Source organism: Oxyura jamaicensis, chromosome 1 (genome assembly GCF_011077185.1).
Source record: "Oxyura jamaicensis isolate SHBP4307 breed ruddy duck chromosome 1, BPBGC_Ojam_1.0, whole genome shotgun sequence".
Lineage (NCBI taxonomy): Eukaryota > Metazoa > Chordata > Aves > Anseriformes > Anatidae > Oxyura > Oxyura jamaicensis.
In genome coordinates, this window is record NC_048893.1 from 191101575 (window position 1) to 191122569 (window position 20995).

Genomic DNA, 20995 nt, shown 5'->3' on the forward strand with positions numbered 1-20995 from the left:
AAATAAAATAAAATAAAATAAAATAAAATAAAATAAAATAAAATAAATACAGATAAACTAGTTGTGGTTGTGAGGCATCTTGTACCTCACATGAAGCTTCATGATAATCACCATGGCACCATCAACAGAATATGAAGGCTCTCTTGGTCTTCTGCCCACATTGCCAGTCCCTTCCCAAAACACATTACCCCACTGTAATGGTGATCCACCAAAATTTTATATGCATAGTTTTTATAGCAGCTAATTTAAAGAGAAAGATAACAATCTGAGACTTTTCTTGATATTAGGATAACTTTGACCCCAAGTGCAGTGTTTCCAGGCACAACATTGCTAGCTTCTTTCTTTTTCACTGGATTCTAACACATCAAAATTTCTCACTTCAAAGACAAGCTGAAAGGAGAGAAAGTAAGGAGAATAAACTGAAGTAGACTGAGAATATAGATCACTTGGCAGTTTTGACTGGGTATGTCTCTTTACTAGGTGATACTTCTGGGAATAAGGCTGCAGTGGCAGCAGGATAGTGCTTCTGGCATTGTGCAGATCTCAGACCTACTTCTGGGAAATGCCTAAAAAACACTGTCTCAACAGGTAAGTGAGTTCCTTTTGCTTCATATGCCATCAGACTTGCCAGTAAAAACACATTTGAATGTATTGAAGCCTCTGAAAACTGTTTATTTCATAGAAATTAACAAGAAAAGACACAGAAGCAGGTGATTCATTTTCTGGAAGAGATGAAACTTCAGCTTATGCCAAGATAACTCTCACCTCACACTCAGCCAGTGACTCACAGCACACACGCGCATCCCAAGTGAAGTCACAGGTTAATCTCCTTCCAGATCCAGCCTCTAATTCTGCAACCCTCAAAACATTCTGTTATACACAGCAGCTGCCCAAATGAGTCATCTGAGTCCTTATTCCTCCAATCTGTGCCTGTGAAACTGGGAATCCTGCTTTCTGCAAACCTGGAGGTTTATGAACTAAGTTTCCATGTGAAGTTATCTCCTCAAAGCTTAGAAGATGGAGGACTGCCTCTGTCTCTAGGTCTCACATTGGATCAAACTCCAAGGAGCAAAGATATATGTCTGGACAAGAAAGGTGTATTGTTTTCTGAACAGCGAGCACCAGCCATAACATAAACTATAAAGTACATGGCCATTAAGAAGATACTGTCCTGACCTCTGCACCAAGCCTCTTATTCCCTTCTGCACCAAGCCTCTTATTCCCTTCAGCCTCCGTTTGCCTTTCTTCCTTGCACAGCCTTCCTGGAAGTAATCCTCATCCTTTCTCTTTGCCCTGGAAATTTATAAATATTTTTTTTCTCAAAACATCATTTGTTATATATATATATGAAATCACTGTTGAGACAATTCAGAGGATGCAATATGAAAATTCTAAATACAGAAAAAAAGACAAATTACCAAAAAAAAAAAAAAAAACTTGGTACATTTTATATTGATGTATATGCTACCAGTATATTTTGCAAAGATCAAGTTCAGTCTGCAGGCTCTAAGCATTGTAAATGTCTGTCTATAGCTGTTTAACTGTTCTCAGGTAGGTCAAGTCACTATGCTTTAAATCAATATAAAAATATTTATAGTTCTAAATACCGCAAATTTCCAACATCATTATTTGGAAAGCCCTTAACCAGATGCTCAGCTTCTAACATGTAAGGAAGTCTCATTAACGTCCAGTACTTCCTTGACAGCACCAAGCTTTATACTACTGGATCAAGTTTTAATTCTTGTTTTTACTTTCTGCTTAGATTTCCATTATAGTTTCATTTGGAAACTGATTAAACAATCTCCAAAAGGAGAAAATTATTTTTTTTTTTGAAATAAATTTTCCTCAAGATACTGCTAATTATGGACGTGTCCCACAAGAGATGTTCTATTAGAATTAAATATGGCTAGGGATGTCAAGGGCAACAAGAAAGGCTTCTAAACAGTGATGAAAAGAAGACTAGGGAAATTATGGGCCTGCTCTGGAAGGAAATGGGAGACCTGGTTACCCGGGATATGGAGAAGGCTGAAGTAGTCAATGACTTTTTGCTTCAGTCTTCACTGACAAGAGCTGTAGCCACACATTCAAAGCTCCAGAAGACAAAGGCAGGGACTGAGAGAATGAAGAACCGCCCTTGTAGGAGAAGATCATATTTGAGACCAGGTAGGAACCTGAAGGTGCACAAGTCCATGGGACCTGATGAGATACATCCCAGGGTTCTGAGGGAACCAGCAGATGAAGTTGCTAAGCCACTATCATATTTGAGAAGTTGTGGCAGTCTGGTGAAGTTCCTGCTGACTGGAAGAAGGGAAAACTAACCCCCATTTTTCAAAAGGGAAAAAAGAACGACACAGGGAACTACAGGCCAGTCAGTCTCACCTCTGTGTGTGCCAAGATCATGGAGCAGATCCTCCTGGAAACTATGATAAAGCACATGGAAAATAAGGTGATTGGTGACAGCCAACATGGCTTCACTAAGGGCAGATTGTGCCTGACAAACCTGGTGCCCTTCAAATCCAGAGAATGGATTGAGAACAGCCCTGAGGAGGACCTTTCCTGGGGGTGCTGGTTGATAAGAAGCTTGACATGATCTAGTAATGTGTACTTGCAACCCAAAAGTCAACCATATACCATATCCTAGGCTGCATCACAAGCAGCATGGCCAGCTCTCTCTCTACTCTGCTCTCGTGAGACCCCATCTGGAGTTCAGCTCTGGGGTCCCCAGCACAAGAAGGACATGGATGTATTAGAATGAGACTAGAGGAGGACCACAAAGATGATGAAAAGGCTGAGTACCTCTCCTGAGAAGACAGGCTGAGGGAGCTGGGGTTGTTTAGCCTGGAGAAGAGAAGGCTCCAGGGAGAACTTACAGTGGCCTTCCAGCACCTAAAGGGGGGCTACAGAAAAGCTGGGGAGGGACTCTTTATCAGGGAGCGTTGTGCTTGGACAAGGAGTAAAGCTTTTTAGCTAAAAAGGGTAGATTTGTCTTCGGACCGGACTTGTCCTTGGACCCGTACTGTTTAATATCTTCATCAATGACACAGACAGTGGGACTGAGTGCATCATCAGCAAGTTTGCAGATGACACCAAGCTGAGTGGTGCAGTTGATACAATAGAAGGAAGGGATGCCATCCAAAGGGACCTGGACAGGCTGGAGAACTGGGCCCACGTGAACCTAATGACATTCAACAAGTCAAAATGCAGGGTGCTGCACCTGGGCCAGCGAAATCCTGGACATGGGTACAGACTAGGATAAGAACTCATTGAGACCATCCCTGCAGAGAAGGACTTGGTTGTTCTGAGGGATGAAAAAAAAAGATCAACATGAGTCGGCAGTGCATGCTTACAGCCCAAAAGGCCCACTGCATCCTGGGCTGTGTTAAAAGAGGAGTGGGCAGCAGGTCAAGGGAGGTGACTGTTCCTCTCTGCTCAGCCCTGGTAAGGCCACACTCAAAGTACTGTATCCAGATCTGGAGCCCCCAGCACAAGAAGGATGTGGAGTTGTTAGAGTGGGTCCAGAGGAGAGCCACAAAGATGATCAATAGGCTGGAGCACCTCTCCTATGAAGACAGGCTGGGAGAGCTGGGGCTGTTAAGCCTACAGAAAAGAAGGCTCCAGACTGACCACATGACAGCCTTTCAATACTTAAAGGGGTGTATAAGACAGGATGTAGAAGGACTCTTTACTCGGGTAGATAATGATAGGACAAGGGGGAATGGTTTTAAACTAAAAGAGAGGAGATGTAGACTAGAGGTTAGAAGGAAATTTTTCACTCAGAGGGTGGTAAGACCCTGGCACAGGTTGCCCAGAGAAGCTGTGGATGCCCCAGCCCTGGAGGTGTTCAAGGCCAGGCTGGATGGGGCTTTGGGCAACCTAGGCTGTTGGGTGATGTCCCTGCCTATGGCAGGGGGATTGGAACTAGGTGGTTTTTAATGTCCCTTCCAACCCAAAACATTATGTGGTTCTATGATTCTCCAGTCACTTTGCTTTACAGAAATGTATGGCTATGAAAAGATTGACATGAAACATCAATAAGGTTACACAATTCAGTCAGTTATTTTTTTTTCCTGTTCAGAAAGATTTTGATTCCATCCTGCAACTAATCATAGGCATGCAACTAATCACTGGCATGATTCCCACAAATTTTAACCACAAGATGCATTTTTGGATGTGAAGCAGAAAGACATATTATATTTTTATATTTTGACTTCTCTTTTCCAGTGGGAATATCAGTATTTTTTTTTTTTAATGAACTAAGTTTGCCATTACTCTGTGCCTAGTACTTTATGTCAAAACTGTTACCTTTCCCCAAAAAATTATTATACAAGTTATTCCTTTTTATTCATAGAGAGCCTTTGCCATCTGGAAGGGAACTTTTTTTTCTGTTTATTCTAGTTGTGATGACTTCTGGTGTTATACTTATCTACAAGCATATCTTGGCTACGTTTGTCATTAAATAAAATATTTTTACTCTTTGTTTGTCCCAGAACTCATAGTTAAACTTTAACATGATAAACTTTAAAATAAAAATAAACCCATTTTCAATAGCAGTATTTTTGTGTAACTATTAAAAATACAATTTTGTAGGAGGTGATTTTAAAAGGATCAAGAAAGGAAATGAAAACATTACAAAGAAACACTTTTGGAGAAAAAAAAAATCATTGAGAATCCCTCATTTAATGAGAAGACAAGTGAACATTATGAAACACAGCTGCAACTATTTTTTTATTCACCACCCAAAATTAGTATGTTTCGCACCATCTCAAACTGAGATTCAGAAACAGTAGGAAGTGTTACAGAAGTGCAACAGAAAGACAAGACAGACAGATTTGTCAGCAAAAGAAACTGAAAGCAATGGTGAGCTCAGCTGAATTCAGTAAAGCCACATTCCCTTTCTTTCTCTTTGACAAGAACTACAAAAAGATCAATCTAACGGAACACTGGTGATGGTCCACTACTCGGATTTTAGACTTCAAATCTATTTTTCAAAGACACACTTTTCATTACTTTTCAAACAAAAATTCAAAATGTCTTTCTACAAATATGTCGGTATTTTGTTTGGAGTTGTGAATTTTGGGGATCATCTCTGAGTTGGTAATAAGACAAGGAAAAGTAGCATACTGAATTAAACCAGGTCTTGAAAGGACTGATTTGAGTTCAGATCCTATGGATTTCATGGGAGATGTGTGAATTGATTCTTACAACTTCTGAGAAGAAAATATTTTTATCTTCATTTTATATTGCCTTAGAAATCTTATGGAAGATAGAGATTTTTTGTTGCTTTTGTCTTTGTTTGTTTGTTTGTTTTTAATAAAACAGTAATTATCATAGGCGTCTAAGGACACGGACTGCATTTGGATGGATGTCTGGATGGTGGGATTTCTTTTTGGTAGAGATTTTATTTGTTATGTGAAAGTTCACACAACTGATATATAACCGATTTTTTTCAAAAGGAGAAATAAAAAGGACAAATATAAAACTTGTTCCCTTCTGCTCTTCCCAATCAGAATTTAATGAGACAGGACAGTACAGGGTTTCTCGAAGTCTGTGAGAAAGCTATGAGGTTAAAGGGCATCCTCTTATGTACTGCTAGCAAATAATATGAAGTGAAACAAAACTATACTATAGTTGATAAAGAAACAATTGCTGTTCAGTATAAAATAGGGTTAACAGCCATAAATTGTGACTTACATTACTCATAACTGCTAGTGAAAACATGTTTGAATTGAAGTTGAATTCATCACATAAAAAAATAAGTGACCTAGCAACTATAAATCTTTTAGTAAATTCTTTACTAAAAACCTACAAACATATGCAAGCTATGAAAATGCAGAAAATAATATGGTATGTAAGACACAAGTTATCATAATAAAAGGAACATATTGCCACGAAGAAGAATAATAAGGCAATAAACAGGAAATACAGGAGTGTTTAGCAGCACTAAAGCTATGAAGACAGATATTAAAAACTGGCAGTTTAAAAAATAATCTCATTTCAAATCAGGTATGAGATACATAGAACTACCAACATATTTTGAAGAGTTCCAAACAAATCCAAGTATAGGATGGAATTCACATCTGTGTAAAATACTGAATAACTCTGCAAGAGATAATTTCCTTTCAGGTTCATAAAGCTCTGAAGAAAATATTCTTTTCCCTTTCTAATGTCTTCTGTAATGACAGATCCAAATATCAGGTAGTTTCCAAAGTCTTCCCTGGAAGTGGAGAACCCTACAGCCATTTCATAATACTCTATTTAATTACATCAGACAGAATGTCCTTACCAAAAGACTAAAAAAAAAAAAAAAAACTGAAAAAAAAGCTGAAAATTTTTGCTATTTTGATGAGATCTAAAATTCTGTTCAAACTAAAAAGTAGTTACTGTTAAATGAACAAATAGCAGCATTTGGCCTTGTGTTTGTAATATGCCATTTATTTCTCTCCAATAAAATCTCTCTTGAAATGGAAAAATAATTCAAAGTTCCCAGCATTGCTGTGAAAAGGCAGGCAAACCTGCCAATACTGGCAGGTTGTAAAGCAGGACACATTAGACTCCCTATTACTAAGCTGCAGATTTGTCTTGAGTTTATTTGGCATTTTCTGATTCCAGGAGTAGTTGCTAGATGTCTGGGAATCTGTTAAATTCCTGCCCAAACAGCAGGACTGACTGGTAAGTCTACACACGTAATCTGGTTTTATTGTTTTTTACTGTCTACTAAATATTAAGTATTTATAGTGGACTACCATACTTAGGTTATTATTCAGCATATTACTGCTTAAATAATATGAACTTTCCTACAACAGCAGAAAATGACTTTTTAAACTATCCTCTTAAGCAGGTTTAGGACATTTTTCTAAAGCTGAAAATGTTTTATCACAATAGCAAAAAGGTCTCCTGTTCCCACACAAAAGCTAGTGACCTTAAATGATTTTAAAGTTACCTATGCTGTTTAGGAATTCAGAAGGAAGCTTGAATTAATTCAGTATACTCAATCAAAAATCATATGGAATAATCAGGCACAGTGGTGAATTTCTTTTCAACTGTAAAAAGAACATCCAATTTTCACAGCTGTATTACACTGGTCAACATCCTCCCTTTGTCTTCACCACTGCCCCTTTCGTGCCATCATTGCTTATCCTCACCCAGTCCTCTGCCTCCATAAGTTACCATCACCCAGTTCCCTGAACAGCTGCCTTCTTGGCCTCCCATCCGTGGTGTTGCCACCCTGCTCACCCCACTTCTTCCCATCAGCACTGGCTTCCTCTTCTCCCCTTGGAGGCACTGCTGCATTTTCAGGTTCTCCATGCCAGATTACCTCACAAATGAAGCGTTTCAGCAATATCCTGGTACACTAGTAATCTCTTCAATCTAAAAAGTGTATGAAGAAACCATTACACCTGCGAGTGGTTAGCAACCACCTTCCTTCTTCTGCACACTCAAAGAAAATAGAAAAAGATTGCAAAGAATGCAGTGTAATTCAAATAAAGCAATTCTGAAAGCCTACTTTATAGCGTCACACACTGCTTATTTTATAAGCAGAAGATAAAAATATCTCTTTCTTAAGTAGTAATTTCTGTTTTTAAATACTCATTGGGATCTCTCTCCCATCCATGCCAAGCAATGAGCCAACTTCCCTGACCTCCAAACATCAGCGGTATGTCCAGCCCTGCTTGCTTTCCCAGGCCACTTCCAACGTCATCGCGACGTGACTCTAACTCTTATCTGAGGAAGAACTAGAGATGTGTTATGAGAAAGTTATGGAAAAACAAGGAAACAGTCTGGAGTTAATGTCAGAAGTGATTTTGTTTTGTTTTAACAGCATCTATTTTGAGGGTCCCTCTTGCAACACCGATAAAGGAACACAAACTATCACTTTGGGGGGAAAAGCCATGACTCCTCAGCGGCGCTGTTAAGCTCTTAGTTTACTTCTCAGGGAGGGACAATCTTGTCATCAAAACAACTGTCCAAAATAACCCTTTCTTGGCCAGCTCAACAGGAACAAATGGTTCTGTGATGGCTACTACAGCCTGAAATATCCCATAATAATAAAGCTGGTTCATCTGGCAGAAAAATGGGAGTAGCTGGTGCTCCCATATCTACACTGAGACACATACAAGTTTCAAGGAATTATGCCTGCCTTTTGTTACAGTACAAATATTTTGCTTTCCAGCTACCATCACTGACAACACTTGGACGAGGAGCTATTTTATTCTCAATTTGCCAAAAGCAGAATTGCTACAATGGTAAAAGAGTGCATGTTTGTATATGCTCAGCCCCCTACAGAACCTGTTGCATAGAGAGAACAAAACAGTGGATGAATGGAAACATGCAGTGACAAGGGAAATTCATGCCAATACTGCCAATTGTGACAATAAAATGAGTTTCTATTTAGAATGGGAAACGTGACTTGTGTGGACTAATGACCTGTAGAATCAACACCATCTGAGTAATGCCCAAACATAATAGAGGTATTTTTATGCTATTATCTTAAATAATCCACATAAGAAAGAGAAGCAATGGGGAAAGAAATCTTCATTTTCTCCAGCATTGCTGCAAAAGAACAAAACAATTTATAACAGATTAACAGATTAATTAAGTTCTGTCCAGCTCCAGGCCATAGGCAATTGACCATGGGCAATTGGGCACTGTCTGTGTTTCTCTTAATTTTTCCTTAACGCTCTTCAAAGTTCTTGTCTGCAACCTTGAGACCTGTTTTTCCTCCTTTTCCTTCGGAGGTGTGTAATGTCATCCCCTCCCCACTGCAGCCACTTCGGCCTTACCAGCTAAGGGGAAGGGAAGAAAGGACAGAATTGATGAGCAGAGCTAAGGTATCCTACTGAGACTTAGAAAACTTTATTTATTTATTTATTTTCTAAATTGAAAACACTTGCCAAATCCTTTCTGCAACTAAGCACTGAATAAGGGGTTTGGTTCCCCTGTGAACTGGAAATTAAGTCTGGAGGCAGTAATGAATGCCTCTGCTTGTACTTTTAATCACTGCACAGGAGGAATGCAGTAGGCTTCTAGCAGCCGTGTGGGGTCAGGACACAACCTTCCTGAATCCTTCAATGTGATACCAATTACGGTGGGCTGATTTAAATTAGCAAGGAAAAAGACTTAATTTAATTAGAAAAGTGGCATATTTGCTTCCATGTTTACATTCTCTTGCTGTTTTCCAAAAGAAGGGCTGATGTATGCTACTTTTTTTTTTTTCCCCATAGAATCATAGAATAGATTCATAGAAACAGCTAGGTTGGAAATGACCTTCAAGATCTTCAAGTGCAACTATCAACCTGGTCTACCAAGTCCCATAACTGAACTATGTTGCTTAGTGCCACATCCACACATCTCTTAAATACCTCCAGTGATGAGGACTCCACCTGGGGCAGCCAGTTGCAATGCCTAATCACCTTATCCACGGAGAATTTCTTCCTGATACCCAATCTAAACCTCCCCTGGCTCAACTTGAGACTATGTCCTCACATCCTACCACCACTTGTCATGTGAGAAAAGAGGCCAACACCTTGTGACAGCCTCCTTTCCTGTAGTTGTAGAGAGAAATGAGGTCTCTCCTCAGGCTCCTTTTCTCCAGGCTAAACAACCCCAGACCCCTCAGCTGCTCCTCATAAGTCTTATTTTCTAGTTTTGTTTTACTAACTGTAGATTTTTAAAAATCAATTATTCTTTTTGCCAACAAAAACACACTGCATAATCACTTAAACAATTTCACAGATTAACACATTTATTCTAAGTCTTAATCTTCAAATGTTATGGCAGGACGTGGTAAATTGAATTATCCTTCTCTAGGAAACATGAAATGTATTTACCGTTAATTTAAATCTGCTTCCTATTGGATGCAAATTAGAATTTGATGAAAGTAAAACAAACAAACAAACAAACAAAAACAGGTCCATAAATTGTTTTTAGTTAATCAGCTAAACTAACCTGCAGCAGAAATAATGCATTTAGCAGAATTTATTAAAACCGACTTTGCATATAACATTAACCAATTTACTAACAAATACCTGCAGTTAATGGATTGAACTGAAAATTTTTCATTACCATGTCCATAATTGCATTTGCAGAATTACAAGAGCTGTTCCAAGTATATTAATCGCTTCACAAATCCTCTGGGTCCAGGTGCTCAGCCAGTGACAGCTCCCAGCTCAACGCTTTGACTTTCTGCAAATGAGAATCTGACTGCCTGAGAAGATGAAGTGTGTTCACACCTGGCTCTTCACCACAATTATTGAAACTTACAAAATATTTTCATGTACAGGTGTACAAGAAACACTGGCTAGTTATACTGTAGCACTAGAACTATTTTGTATTTTCTCTAAAATTGTAATAACTATTACCACATGGATGAAGGTCTTTCAAAACTTATTTCCATAGATTTAACTGAATATTTAACTGAATAGCTTTTTTTATTTATTTTTAAGTGAAATTACATTTGGTCTATATTTTAACAACATTTTTATGCTTTATATTTTCATTAAATGCAAATTACAAAGGGAAAAAGTAGATAGCTTCAGCTGATGGAAAAACAATCTGGCTGTTCCAAATTTTAAGATCTGGGACAACTGATATACACTTTCTCCACTGAAGCAGAGGAAAATACCAAAACTCAAGATGAAATAACAAACTTTTAACAAAATTTAATTTTAAGAAGTCTTCAAACATTTTTGGTTACAACTGTCAGAAACACTGTTTAGGATTATGAAATATTTTTTCCACCCTAGCCTCCTAAATTCTCATTTCTTGCATCTGTCAGTGCTAGTTTAACAAAGATTATCAGATTAGACAACATTTTCTAAAATATTTCTTGGATAAAAATGATTAAAATGGTCTAGTACCAACACCTTGAAACTAAATGTATTTGTAACTGCAGTTTAAAACTTTCACAGTTCACCAGCTTAATTCAAAATATGAAAAACAATATAAGTAAAAGAAAACCTAAAGAAAATTTGCACTTTTCCAGAAAGACATCCTTAAGACATCCTACAATAACTAAACAGATTCCCACTTTACTTTTTTACTGTTACAGTAATTTTTTTGATTTATACCAGTGTTGTGATCTTTTAGCAGCCTCAATTCCTCCTGATCAGGTGTTTCAGTTTTCACTTTCTTCTCAATCCTCTAGTCCTTTATTTTGACAATACCTCTGACTTACAGCAACCCCAAATGGTGTTAGTGCAACTGCATTTTGTAGCTGGCCATTACTGTAAATAAAGCAAGAGACCGATCTCAAACTGCCCCTTGGGACCTTCTAATGTCTAACTTCTCTCTAACCAGACAATCTCTCCCTCAAACAAAACTCAATGCCCTTCCCAATTAGCCAGTCTTCACATTTCTTATACTTATCTCCATCTGAACTAAATTATCTCATGCAGTGTGCTTTAAATGCCTTGCTGAAACAGAGAGTTTTGATCCACTGCATTTCCTTGCCTACAGAATCAGTTATCTTATCAGAAGAGATATCAGGTAACTGGTACTCACCATTTCTGGAAACCTGTGCTGCATTTTAACTCAGAATAGCTGGGCATCCATGATCCTAGCCTGGGCTGTGTTTCTGCTCCCTTCCCCAGCCCCCTCCCTTCTGTACTTCAGACTCGCACTAAAATACTTCAAAACCAGTGGACACAAGCGCCAAACCTTGAGCAGCAGATGTGGCTTGTAATGAAACACATTCTACCTTACCTACTGGCATTCTGGCATATCTTAGTGATCTTGGATACCTACTGAAAACTCTGCTTTGACAGCTTTCTGACAGACTTAAAAAAAAAATGCATTTTTTGCTTTATGATCCTCATCTTCTGGACCATACACACAACAGCCAGCGAGAGCATGGCTGCTGCTGCACGGCCACATTGTGCAAGCACAGATGTGAACATAGATGCGAAAAAATTAATCCAGCAGTGAACATGGACTTGTTTCCCAAGGAGAAAGGAATTCACAGCTTTGAATGAATGAAGAAATGAAAGTAAATAATAATAAAAAAAATAACCCTCCAGGCCAAAATAAATAGCTTTATGAAACAAACAGAGGGAATTGTAAGGCGGAAACAAAACTCTTCTTTTAAGTCTTAAAAACTAAATTGCTTCTGTTTTCTTTGATCTCGCCTAAGTTACTCTAAAGGTCAATGAACACTGGAACAAATATTGCTAAACGCAGTGCTGGATGGCTGCAGAGAGCCATGGAAGTTTGGCTTTACTGCACACAGCACATCACACAGTGACCTCACCACCGCTACCAGCTGGGGACTCGCAGACCACATTTACCAAAAAAGGCCAAGTGCTTCGTGCCTGGAATCTTTTCCCAGTTAGCTCACCACGCTTTTGCTAGGATTTGTACAATAATTGCAGAGGTCTTTTTTTTTTTTTTTTTTTTAAGCTCAGATGGAGTAAATCAACGGGCTATCCAATGCAAAGCCGCGTTTGTGTAGTCTCTGGAGACAACTCAGCTTTACTTTAACTGAGTGTGTACAGAAAAGGAAGAACTGAAATATGTGCAATAAAAACAGAGGAGCAAGTAGTATAAATCGAGAAGAGCAAGTGATGCAGATTTGTATATTGCTAATTTGATTACAAACGCTAGTGTTTAATGGAGAGCGTTTCTCAGATTTGTTGGGTACCTTCAGGTTTTTGAAGTGCAGATGAATAATTGGTCTTTAATGTTATTCTTGTGACATTCTAAAACAATTGAACTTTGCACTCTCGGTTTATGCTGTCCTTGTATTTGAAGTATAGCTTTGTAATGTCAACAGGATATATTTTATCCTCCATATTCTCTTTGATTTCTGTAATCATATTTTGTGCCTAAATTTCATGTAGATTTGAAGATGGAATATAACATTCTCATTCTCTGTATTAAATGTGACATTTACAGTAGTAAAAATCTTGCTAAATTACTTATAAAAACATGGTGATTGTCTTAGGAAAAATATTATTTTATATTCTTTTTTTTTTTTTTTTTTCTTTAGTGCATATATGTATTTGGGCAGTGAGGGAGGATTTTTTGTTACCAAATGAATTTTACCTAGTATTTCAGAAAGAAAAAAAAAAGTGCAGCAAGCTTTCTTAGAGTGGTACACAATATCATTTCCTATTACACATATTAGTAAAAAAGCCAGGTAATATTTTTTTTCCCTGGAAAAAGTTTGGAAACACAGCTTAACAGAGCAGAAAAATGAAAATTTTCAAAGTCCAGTTAGAAGACAAATAATGCAATACTCACCACTGCTTTGAAAATACGCTCTCACAGTGGAAAGCTGATCACAAAGACCAACTACTTGCATCCCTAACTACTGCTGAAATCACCAATGCAAAAGTTATACAATTAATCTCACACTTCTATTCCTAATCTCTTAAAATGTCAGTCCACATGATGCAAATTATTTGTAAATTTGGTGCTCTAGAAAGATCTAATATGGCATAACTTGCAGCTATCCTGCACAGTTCACACCATCTCAGCCTTGGTCTGGAGAGGACCAGGTACAGTGAGGTGTTTGAGGCTTTGGCAGAGAGAGGGATGACAGAGAAATAGTAGTGTATTCATGTTTCACTGTACAGTTCTACACTGTTTTAAGTTAATACTCAAAATCCAGCTCAAACATGATATTTCAGAGCAGAAAGTAACAGCTGATACATGGTCCACACAGCTGACATGTTTAGAGAAGATCTCTAATAAAAAGTGACATTCCCAGTGTCCTGTGAAACTTGCTGCAGGAATCCAAATAACAAGAAAGCGTCTGTTTCCTGTTTTGCTATCAATTCAGATCACCCCAGAGGAGTTCAAAGAGCCAAATCTCTGCACAAGCCTTCATTAACTGCAGATAAATAACTAGCAGTCTAAACTCATCCAATATCTACACGAGTTCATAAATTCTCAAGGGTTTAACCAAGTGAACAGGCACAGAGGTAAGTGCTCTGACCATGTCCTTCACTAACAAGGAGTTTCAGAAAAGCCAAATTTCTGCTGTATTTCAAAGTGATCTTATTTCTAGATTGCATGTTGCTATTTCTTAATTACTAGAAAAACAGTATTAAATGTAATTAATCACCCACTTCTTTGTGTTGATTTCATTTATTAAAAGGCCAATTGAATTTGTTTCTGCTGATAAAAATCAATTCAGAGGGAATGTATGAAACTGTTCCACAGTCTAGGTCATGCGGGTGGTCTGAATCTCTTGTTTTTGAAGTTGACAGTTGAACTCCATGAGTGGCAAAAGAAAATATGAGTTTATTTGACACTTTATAAAACAATGAATTGAGAGAGCTCTCCATGTGATATTGATGTGTCAAGCCAATATCCTACACTGCCCAAAGCACACATAACATTGCATAGGAAAATGCATTAGACATGGGAAGAAAAGTAGCAATCCAGGTTCTCTCCTGTACTCATTCACTACACTGTTGTGTGACCACATACAAGTCAAATTGATCACCGTTTCCCCAAATAATATAAGATGGGTCTTTACCCTTTATAGGCCCATATTTTATCTGGAGGAGAAACTAGCCCTTGTGATATACTGAACTGAGAGGATTCAGTCTGTCATGCAGTACTCTGAATTAATGTTGAATAATTGCTGATTCAAAAATCAAATGAGTAATCTTCAATTAGATAATTAAAATATCCTGACATCTACTGAGAGATATCACAAGGGACAAGGTTTGTCAAAGGGGACAGCAGTGTCTTCCATACTTCTACACAGAGCCCTGTATGATCCACCCACAGATCTTCTCTCTGATGTCCCAGGACAATCAATAGCACAGCAGGTTAGGCTTTCAAACAGGGTTCTCAGCAGAGAAGAACGATATAGGAATACAAAATGAAGTGGCAGCTCAAAGAGCTGAACAATGTAACTAAAACCCACTGAAAACTGCAAATAGTTTTGTGCTGGGATTACATTTTGATTTGTGCAGCAGTACAGTAAACAAACTTCCACCCCTGCATTTAACAGCAGCAGGGTGGGACAAGAAAAGAACACAGCTGTACACAAAAACCTATCAAGCGAGAAGAAAAAAAAAAAAAAACACACCAATTTCAGAGAAAGCTGACCTCAAGTTCACTGTAAAATTCTTCTCAAATGTTTATTTAGTTCCTGTGCGGAAGCAGTCTCATCTGTTTTCTGCACATTCACAACAGCGGTAAAAAAAGCATAAGTCTCTTTCCAACATCTCTGTTCTCCTTCTGAGGTTGTTTGAGTACAGCACAAGTGCAACCTCAGCTACAACATCAAAGATTTTTTTGTACCCGCTTAACCTTACAGATGGAAAGTTTCCCAGAAAATTTTATGAGTGGTAGTACAAGATGCAAAATGCTTCAGAACTAGCATATTTGTGTAACAGGAGGAAAGGTTATTAACCGTATCTCTGACTACCACGGCCTTTAAGCATCTCTGGGATCAAAATAGTGACTGATAACACTTAAAAATGCAGGATCAGACTGAAAATAGCTCTTCTAGATGAAGTTCATTTTGACATCTTTTATTCCCAGTTAACATCTGCTTTCCTGACTACTGAACCCTGATAGAGGCAGCCACACTGTTCAGCTAACACTAAAGAACTGGCTCAAATCACCATCTGCAGTGCATCTACCATGAGAATATCTCATGGGCAACATAAAGATAAGCATCACCACACTGCATCAGCTGTGTGAAGTGGAGAGGGAAGTCAGATGGAAAGAGTATGCCAACGGCACACCGACTTCTCTTGGTCTTTACACAACAGCCACTTCAGGGCCAATGCACCCATGGTATGTTTAGACCCTCTGTATGGTTCTGCGATAACCCAAGGTGTAAGAAAAAACAACACTAAATGCAGACATCAAAAGATAAACACAGCTCCAGATCACAGAATCACAGAAACACAGAATCACAGAATCACAGAACTGTAGGGGTTGGAAGGGACCTCAAAAGATCATCGGGTCCAACCCCCTTGCAAAGCAGGATCCTCAGAGCAGGCTGCCCAGGTAGGCGTCCAGACGGGCGTTGAATATCTCCAGAGGAGACTCCACAACCTCTCTAGGCAGCCTGTTCCAGTGCTCCATCACCCTCACCGTGAAGTTCTTTTGCATGTCAGTGCGGAACTTCCTGTGTTCTATCTTAAGGCCATTGCCTCTTGTCCTATCCCCACAGACCACTGAGAAGAGGTTAGCTACATCCTTCTGTCTTCCACCCCTCAGATATTTGTACACATTGATAAGATCCCCTCTCAGTCTCCTCCTCTTCAGGCTGAACAGACCCAGGTCTCTCAGCCTATCCTCATAGGAAAGATGCTCCAGGCCCCGTATCATCTTTGTGGCCCTCTGCTGCACTCTTTCCAGGAGGTCCCTGTCTTTTTTGTACCAGGGAGCCCAGAACTGGACACAGTACTCCAGGTGAGGCCTGGCCAGGGCAGAGTAGAGGGGGAGGATCACCTCCCTTGACCTGCTGGCCATGCTCCTTTTAATGCACGCCAGGATCCCATTAGCCCTCTTGGCCACCAGGACACACTGCTGGCTCATGGTCAACCTGTTGTCCACCAGGACCCCCAGGTCCTTCTCCTCAGAGCTGCTCTCTAGCAGGTTGTCCCCCAGCCTGTACTGATACTTCTGGTTTTTTCCTCTCAGGTGCAGGACTCTACACTTGCTCTTACTAAATCTCATTTGGTTTCTTCCTGCCCATCTCTCCAGCCGGTCCAGGTCTCGCAGGTCTCCTCCCAGCTTTGTGTCGTTGGCGTACTTAGTGAGGGCAGACACTATTCCCTTATCAAGGTCGTCGATGAAGATTTGAACAAGACCGGACCCAGCACCGACCCCTGGGGAACACCACTAGTCACAGGCCTCCAGCCAGACTCTGCTCTGCTGATCACCACCCTCTGAGCTCAGTCAGCCAGTTCTCAACCCACCTCGATGTCCACTCATCTATCCCACACTTTCTCAGCTTTGCTAGCAGAATGTCATGGGAGACCGTATTGAAAGCCTTGCTAAAGTCAAGGTAGATGACATCCACTGCTCTCCCCCCATCTACGCAGCTGGTGATGCCATCATAGAAGGCAACAAGGTTGGTCGAGCATGACTTCCCCTTGGTGAATCCATGCTGACTACTCCTCATAACCTTCTTCTATTCCAATTGTTTGGAGATGGCATCCGGAAACAGCTGCTCCAACACCTTTCCAGGGACAGAGGTGAGACTGACTGGCCTGTAGTTTCCCGGATGCTCCTTCCTGCCCTTCTTGAAGACCGGAGTGACATTGGCTATCCCCCAGTCTTCAGGCACCTCACCCATTCTCCAGGACTTTTCAAAGATGATAGAGAGCGGCTTGGCAACCACGTCTGCCAGCTCCCTTAGCACACGTGGATGCATCCCATCGGGACCCATGGATTTGTGTGCATTGAGCCCACTCAGACACTCCCGAACCACTCTCACGTCCACCATGGGAGAGCCCTCCATTTCCCAGACCCTTTGTCCTCTTGCCAGGGGTGAGGAGTCCTGGGGGAGTGTCCTTGAAGTAAAGACTGAAGCAAAGAAAGCGTTCAGTATCTCCACCTTATCGGTGTCTTCTGTGACCAGGACCCCCACCTCATTCAGTAAGGGACCCACATTATCCCTAGTCTTCCTTTTGCTGTTTACATGCTTGAAAAAAAAACCCTTCTTATTATCCTTTATCTCTTTAGCAAGCCTCATCTCTAGGTGGGCTTTAGCCTTCTTCATCGCGTCCCTGCAGGCCCTGACAACATGTCTATACTCCTCCCAAGAGGACAGGCCCTTTTTCCACATTTCATAGACCTTCCTCTTCCTTTTGATCTTATTGATGAGCTCCTTGCTCATCCACGCAGGTTTCCTGCCTCCCTTCCCTGATTTCCTATTCTTCGGGATGCACCGATCTTGAGCATGGAAGAAGTGCTGCTTAAATGTAGCCCAGCTCTCACAAGCACCCTTGCCCTCAAGCAACCTAGCCCATGAGATACTCCCAATCAGATCCTGGAAGAGGTCAAAGTTGGCTCTTCAAAAGTCCAGGGTAGCAATCCTACTTTTAGCCTTACTTCCTCTGCCTAGTTCCATCTGGAACTCCACCATCTCATGGTCGCTGCATCCCAAGCTGCCCCCAGCCTTCACATCCCTAACAAGGCCATCCTCGCTGGTAAGAACAAGGTCTGGGAGCATCCCCCTCCTCGTCAGCTCCTTCAACACCTGCGTCAGAAAATTGTCAACACACTGTAGGAACCGTTTGGACTGTGCGTGCCTGTCCGAGTTGCTTACCCAGCAGATGTCTGGGTAACTGAAGTCCCCCATGAGGACCAGTGCTCGTGACTGTGAGGCTACTAGCAGCTGCTCGTAGAAGGCCTCATCTACCTCCTCCTTCTGATCTGGTGACCTGTAGTAGACCCCCACCACCTTGTCTCCCATACCAGCCCACCCCTTAATTCTCACCCACAAGTTCTCCACTTGTCCTTCACCCTCCCCCAGGTGGAGCTGGGTACACTCTAATTGCTCCCTCACATAAAGGGCAACCCCACCCCCTCGCTTCCCCAGCCTGTCTTTCCTAAAGAGGACATAGCCCTCCATGACAGCGTTCCAGTCATGCGAGCTGTCCCACCACGTCTCAGTGATCACAATGAGATCATGGTCCCGCGACTGAACACAGATCTCGAGCTCATCTTGTTTATTTCCCATGCTCCACGCATTGGTGTTCAGGCACTTTAGGGAAGCAGCAGGTGCAGTTACCCCTGGGGGGATGCAAGAAGAAGATACCAGACGGGGCATCGGGAACGCTTCCTTCTCTGAGGAGCTCTCCAACAATCCTATGGGAGAGCTCAGAGGTTTTTCCCTGTCTTCAACAGTGACAGTAGTGACGACGTCCCCCAGCCCTTCTCTGTCACTTTTAGCTCCCCTCCTTTGTCCCATCAAACCTAGTTTAAAGCCCTGGTAATCAGCGCAGAGAGCTTGCTCCCCAACACAGTTGCGCCCCACTTGCTCAGTTGGTGTCTGTCTGCAGCCCACATACTCGGCCTCTCAAAGGACAGACCAAGATCAAAATACCCAAATCCTTGATCCAGACACCACCCCTTCAGCCAGCCATTTACCTGTCCCGTTCTACTCCTTCTGTCTGCATCCCAGTCACCCAGTGGGAGGACAGACGACAACACTACCTGCACCCCCGATCCCTTCAACAACTTGCCCAGGGATGCAAAGTCCTTTTTAATATTCCTCATTTTTCTAATAGCAGCTTCCCAGGATCCAACCTGAATGACTACGAGAGGATAGTAGTCCTCCGGTTTAATGAGCTGTGGCAGAGCCTTCCTAATGTCTCTGACACGTGCCCCAGGAAGACAGCACACCTCTCTAGCTAGGTTATCTGGGTGGCAGATGGGAGCCTCACTGCCCCTCAGCAAGGAGTCCCCGATCATCAGGACTCTCCGCTCTTTTTTTGTGGCACAGGTTACAATGCGGTGCTCCGTCCAGCCCTGATCCTTATGTTTTGTACTTAGATGGTAAGAAAGTGCAAGATTCACATGCTCACAATACACAATAAGAGCTGTACCCTATTCGTATACTCAGTCTTTAAACTCCATATCTAAATTATCTCCTTTTCTGAAGCAAAGAATTCCATCCAATTCACTAATATGCTAATGACGATGGCATCAAATCTATTCTAATACATCTGCCTGGTTTTAGTCCAAGTTTCAAAGCACACTGATAAATAAACAGGAAATTGAAAAGATTTGTTTCCATAGCCACTTACTTTTGCTGCTCCTATTTGCTCTTTACGAAACTTCTCCAGGGGTGCTATGAGCACATCATTCGCATTCTGGATCTGAAAAGTTAACACAAAGCATATCTTTTCAATAGTGAGTATTTGCAGAAATTGGAGTTACTGTAACTATGCTGATGTATAAGATGGAAAGATTCATGTCCATAACATCCTACTAACAGCATATGAGTAGGACTAAAATAATTCTGGCTTCTTTAGATAAAACATACTACACACGTTCACCAGTCATCCAACATGTCCACGAGCAACTAAAGCAACTGTAATGAATGATGTAATAAGTTTAATTGCAAGACATAGAAGGGTTTTTTACTTCCACTTCTTGTATCTTGTCTAAAATCGGAATAGAAAATAAAAACTTCCAAGAAAATGTTTTGGCAGAGCAGAGAAGACAAACATAGTAGTAATGACAGTGCTGCCTAAAAAGTGTATGTTTACAAATTCTGAAGCTTTGACAGCTGAATCTTTTAGCTATCTCTTTGGATTATGTGCCTAGTTACACTGAGCAGAGGAGAGTATGTGAGCAGAGGGAACTCTAAAAGAAAAGTAGATAGTTTAAAAAATATTCTGGCTTGGATTCGTTCACTTTACTATTTTTTAAAATTAACTGAAGATGTCTAACAGCTATTTTTATCACTTTAACCTGAATAAGGATTCCTAGTGAATCACAGTGTTCCCCTCATGGTCTTTGTTTATTTCGTGTAAATTCAGTCCTGGAACCTGCCTCTGGAGATCGCTCACAGCCCCAGCCATCTTCAGTGGTCCCTAATCATTTGGGCTGGACATGCACAGGCAGCAGAATACAAATGCCAGTCTTGCCATTGTGCCCCTCACCAGAAAATGTAGCTTTATTTAACCACGTGCCTTTTAAGGACAGACAGAATAACCAACTGAACTGATTTTACTGGATAAAAATCAGAAGAAACATTATATAATATTTTAATAGTATATAATACTATATATATTTTTTCATAAAACCCAGGCTTTGTGCCTATAACATATTTGAGTCATTGCATTGTGCCCTGTCTACAAAGGGTGTATCCACCTTCTTTTTCTTTCATTAAATGATTTTCTACTCTTTTACTATTGTATTCATGATAACAAATATATATATGCATAATTATTATCAACATTATCTTTCCTAAACACATTTTTTCCGCCTTTCAGGTAAAGTAGTTCTCTTTTTTGCTCCAGCTTCATAGACAAAGAACCACACCTCCCCAAAAATGCCTCATTCTGTA

General features: G+C 40.5%; 1 protein-coding gene across 2 annotated transcripts in view; it reads right to left on the reverse strand.

The window, feature by feature from the left end:
- The window catches only part of ARHGAP42 (Rho GTPase activating protein 42), a 175929-nt gene that overhangs the window by 61339 nt on the left and 93595 nt on the right, over positions 1-20995 (reverse strand). Inside the window, exon 4 of one of the 2 annotated variants that reach the window (XM_035328292.1) lies at positions 19728-19799. The exons of the other annotated variant lie outside the window; for it this stretch is intronic. Within the exon in view, the coding sequence (XP_035184183.1) occupies positions 19728-19799 (72 nt within the window). The remainder of the gene's footprint in view (positions 1-19727; positions 19800-20995) is intronic. 2 annotated transcript variants of the gene reach the window in all.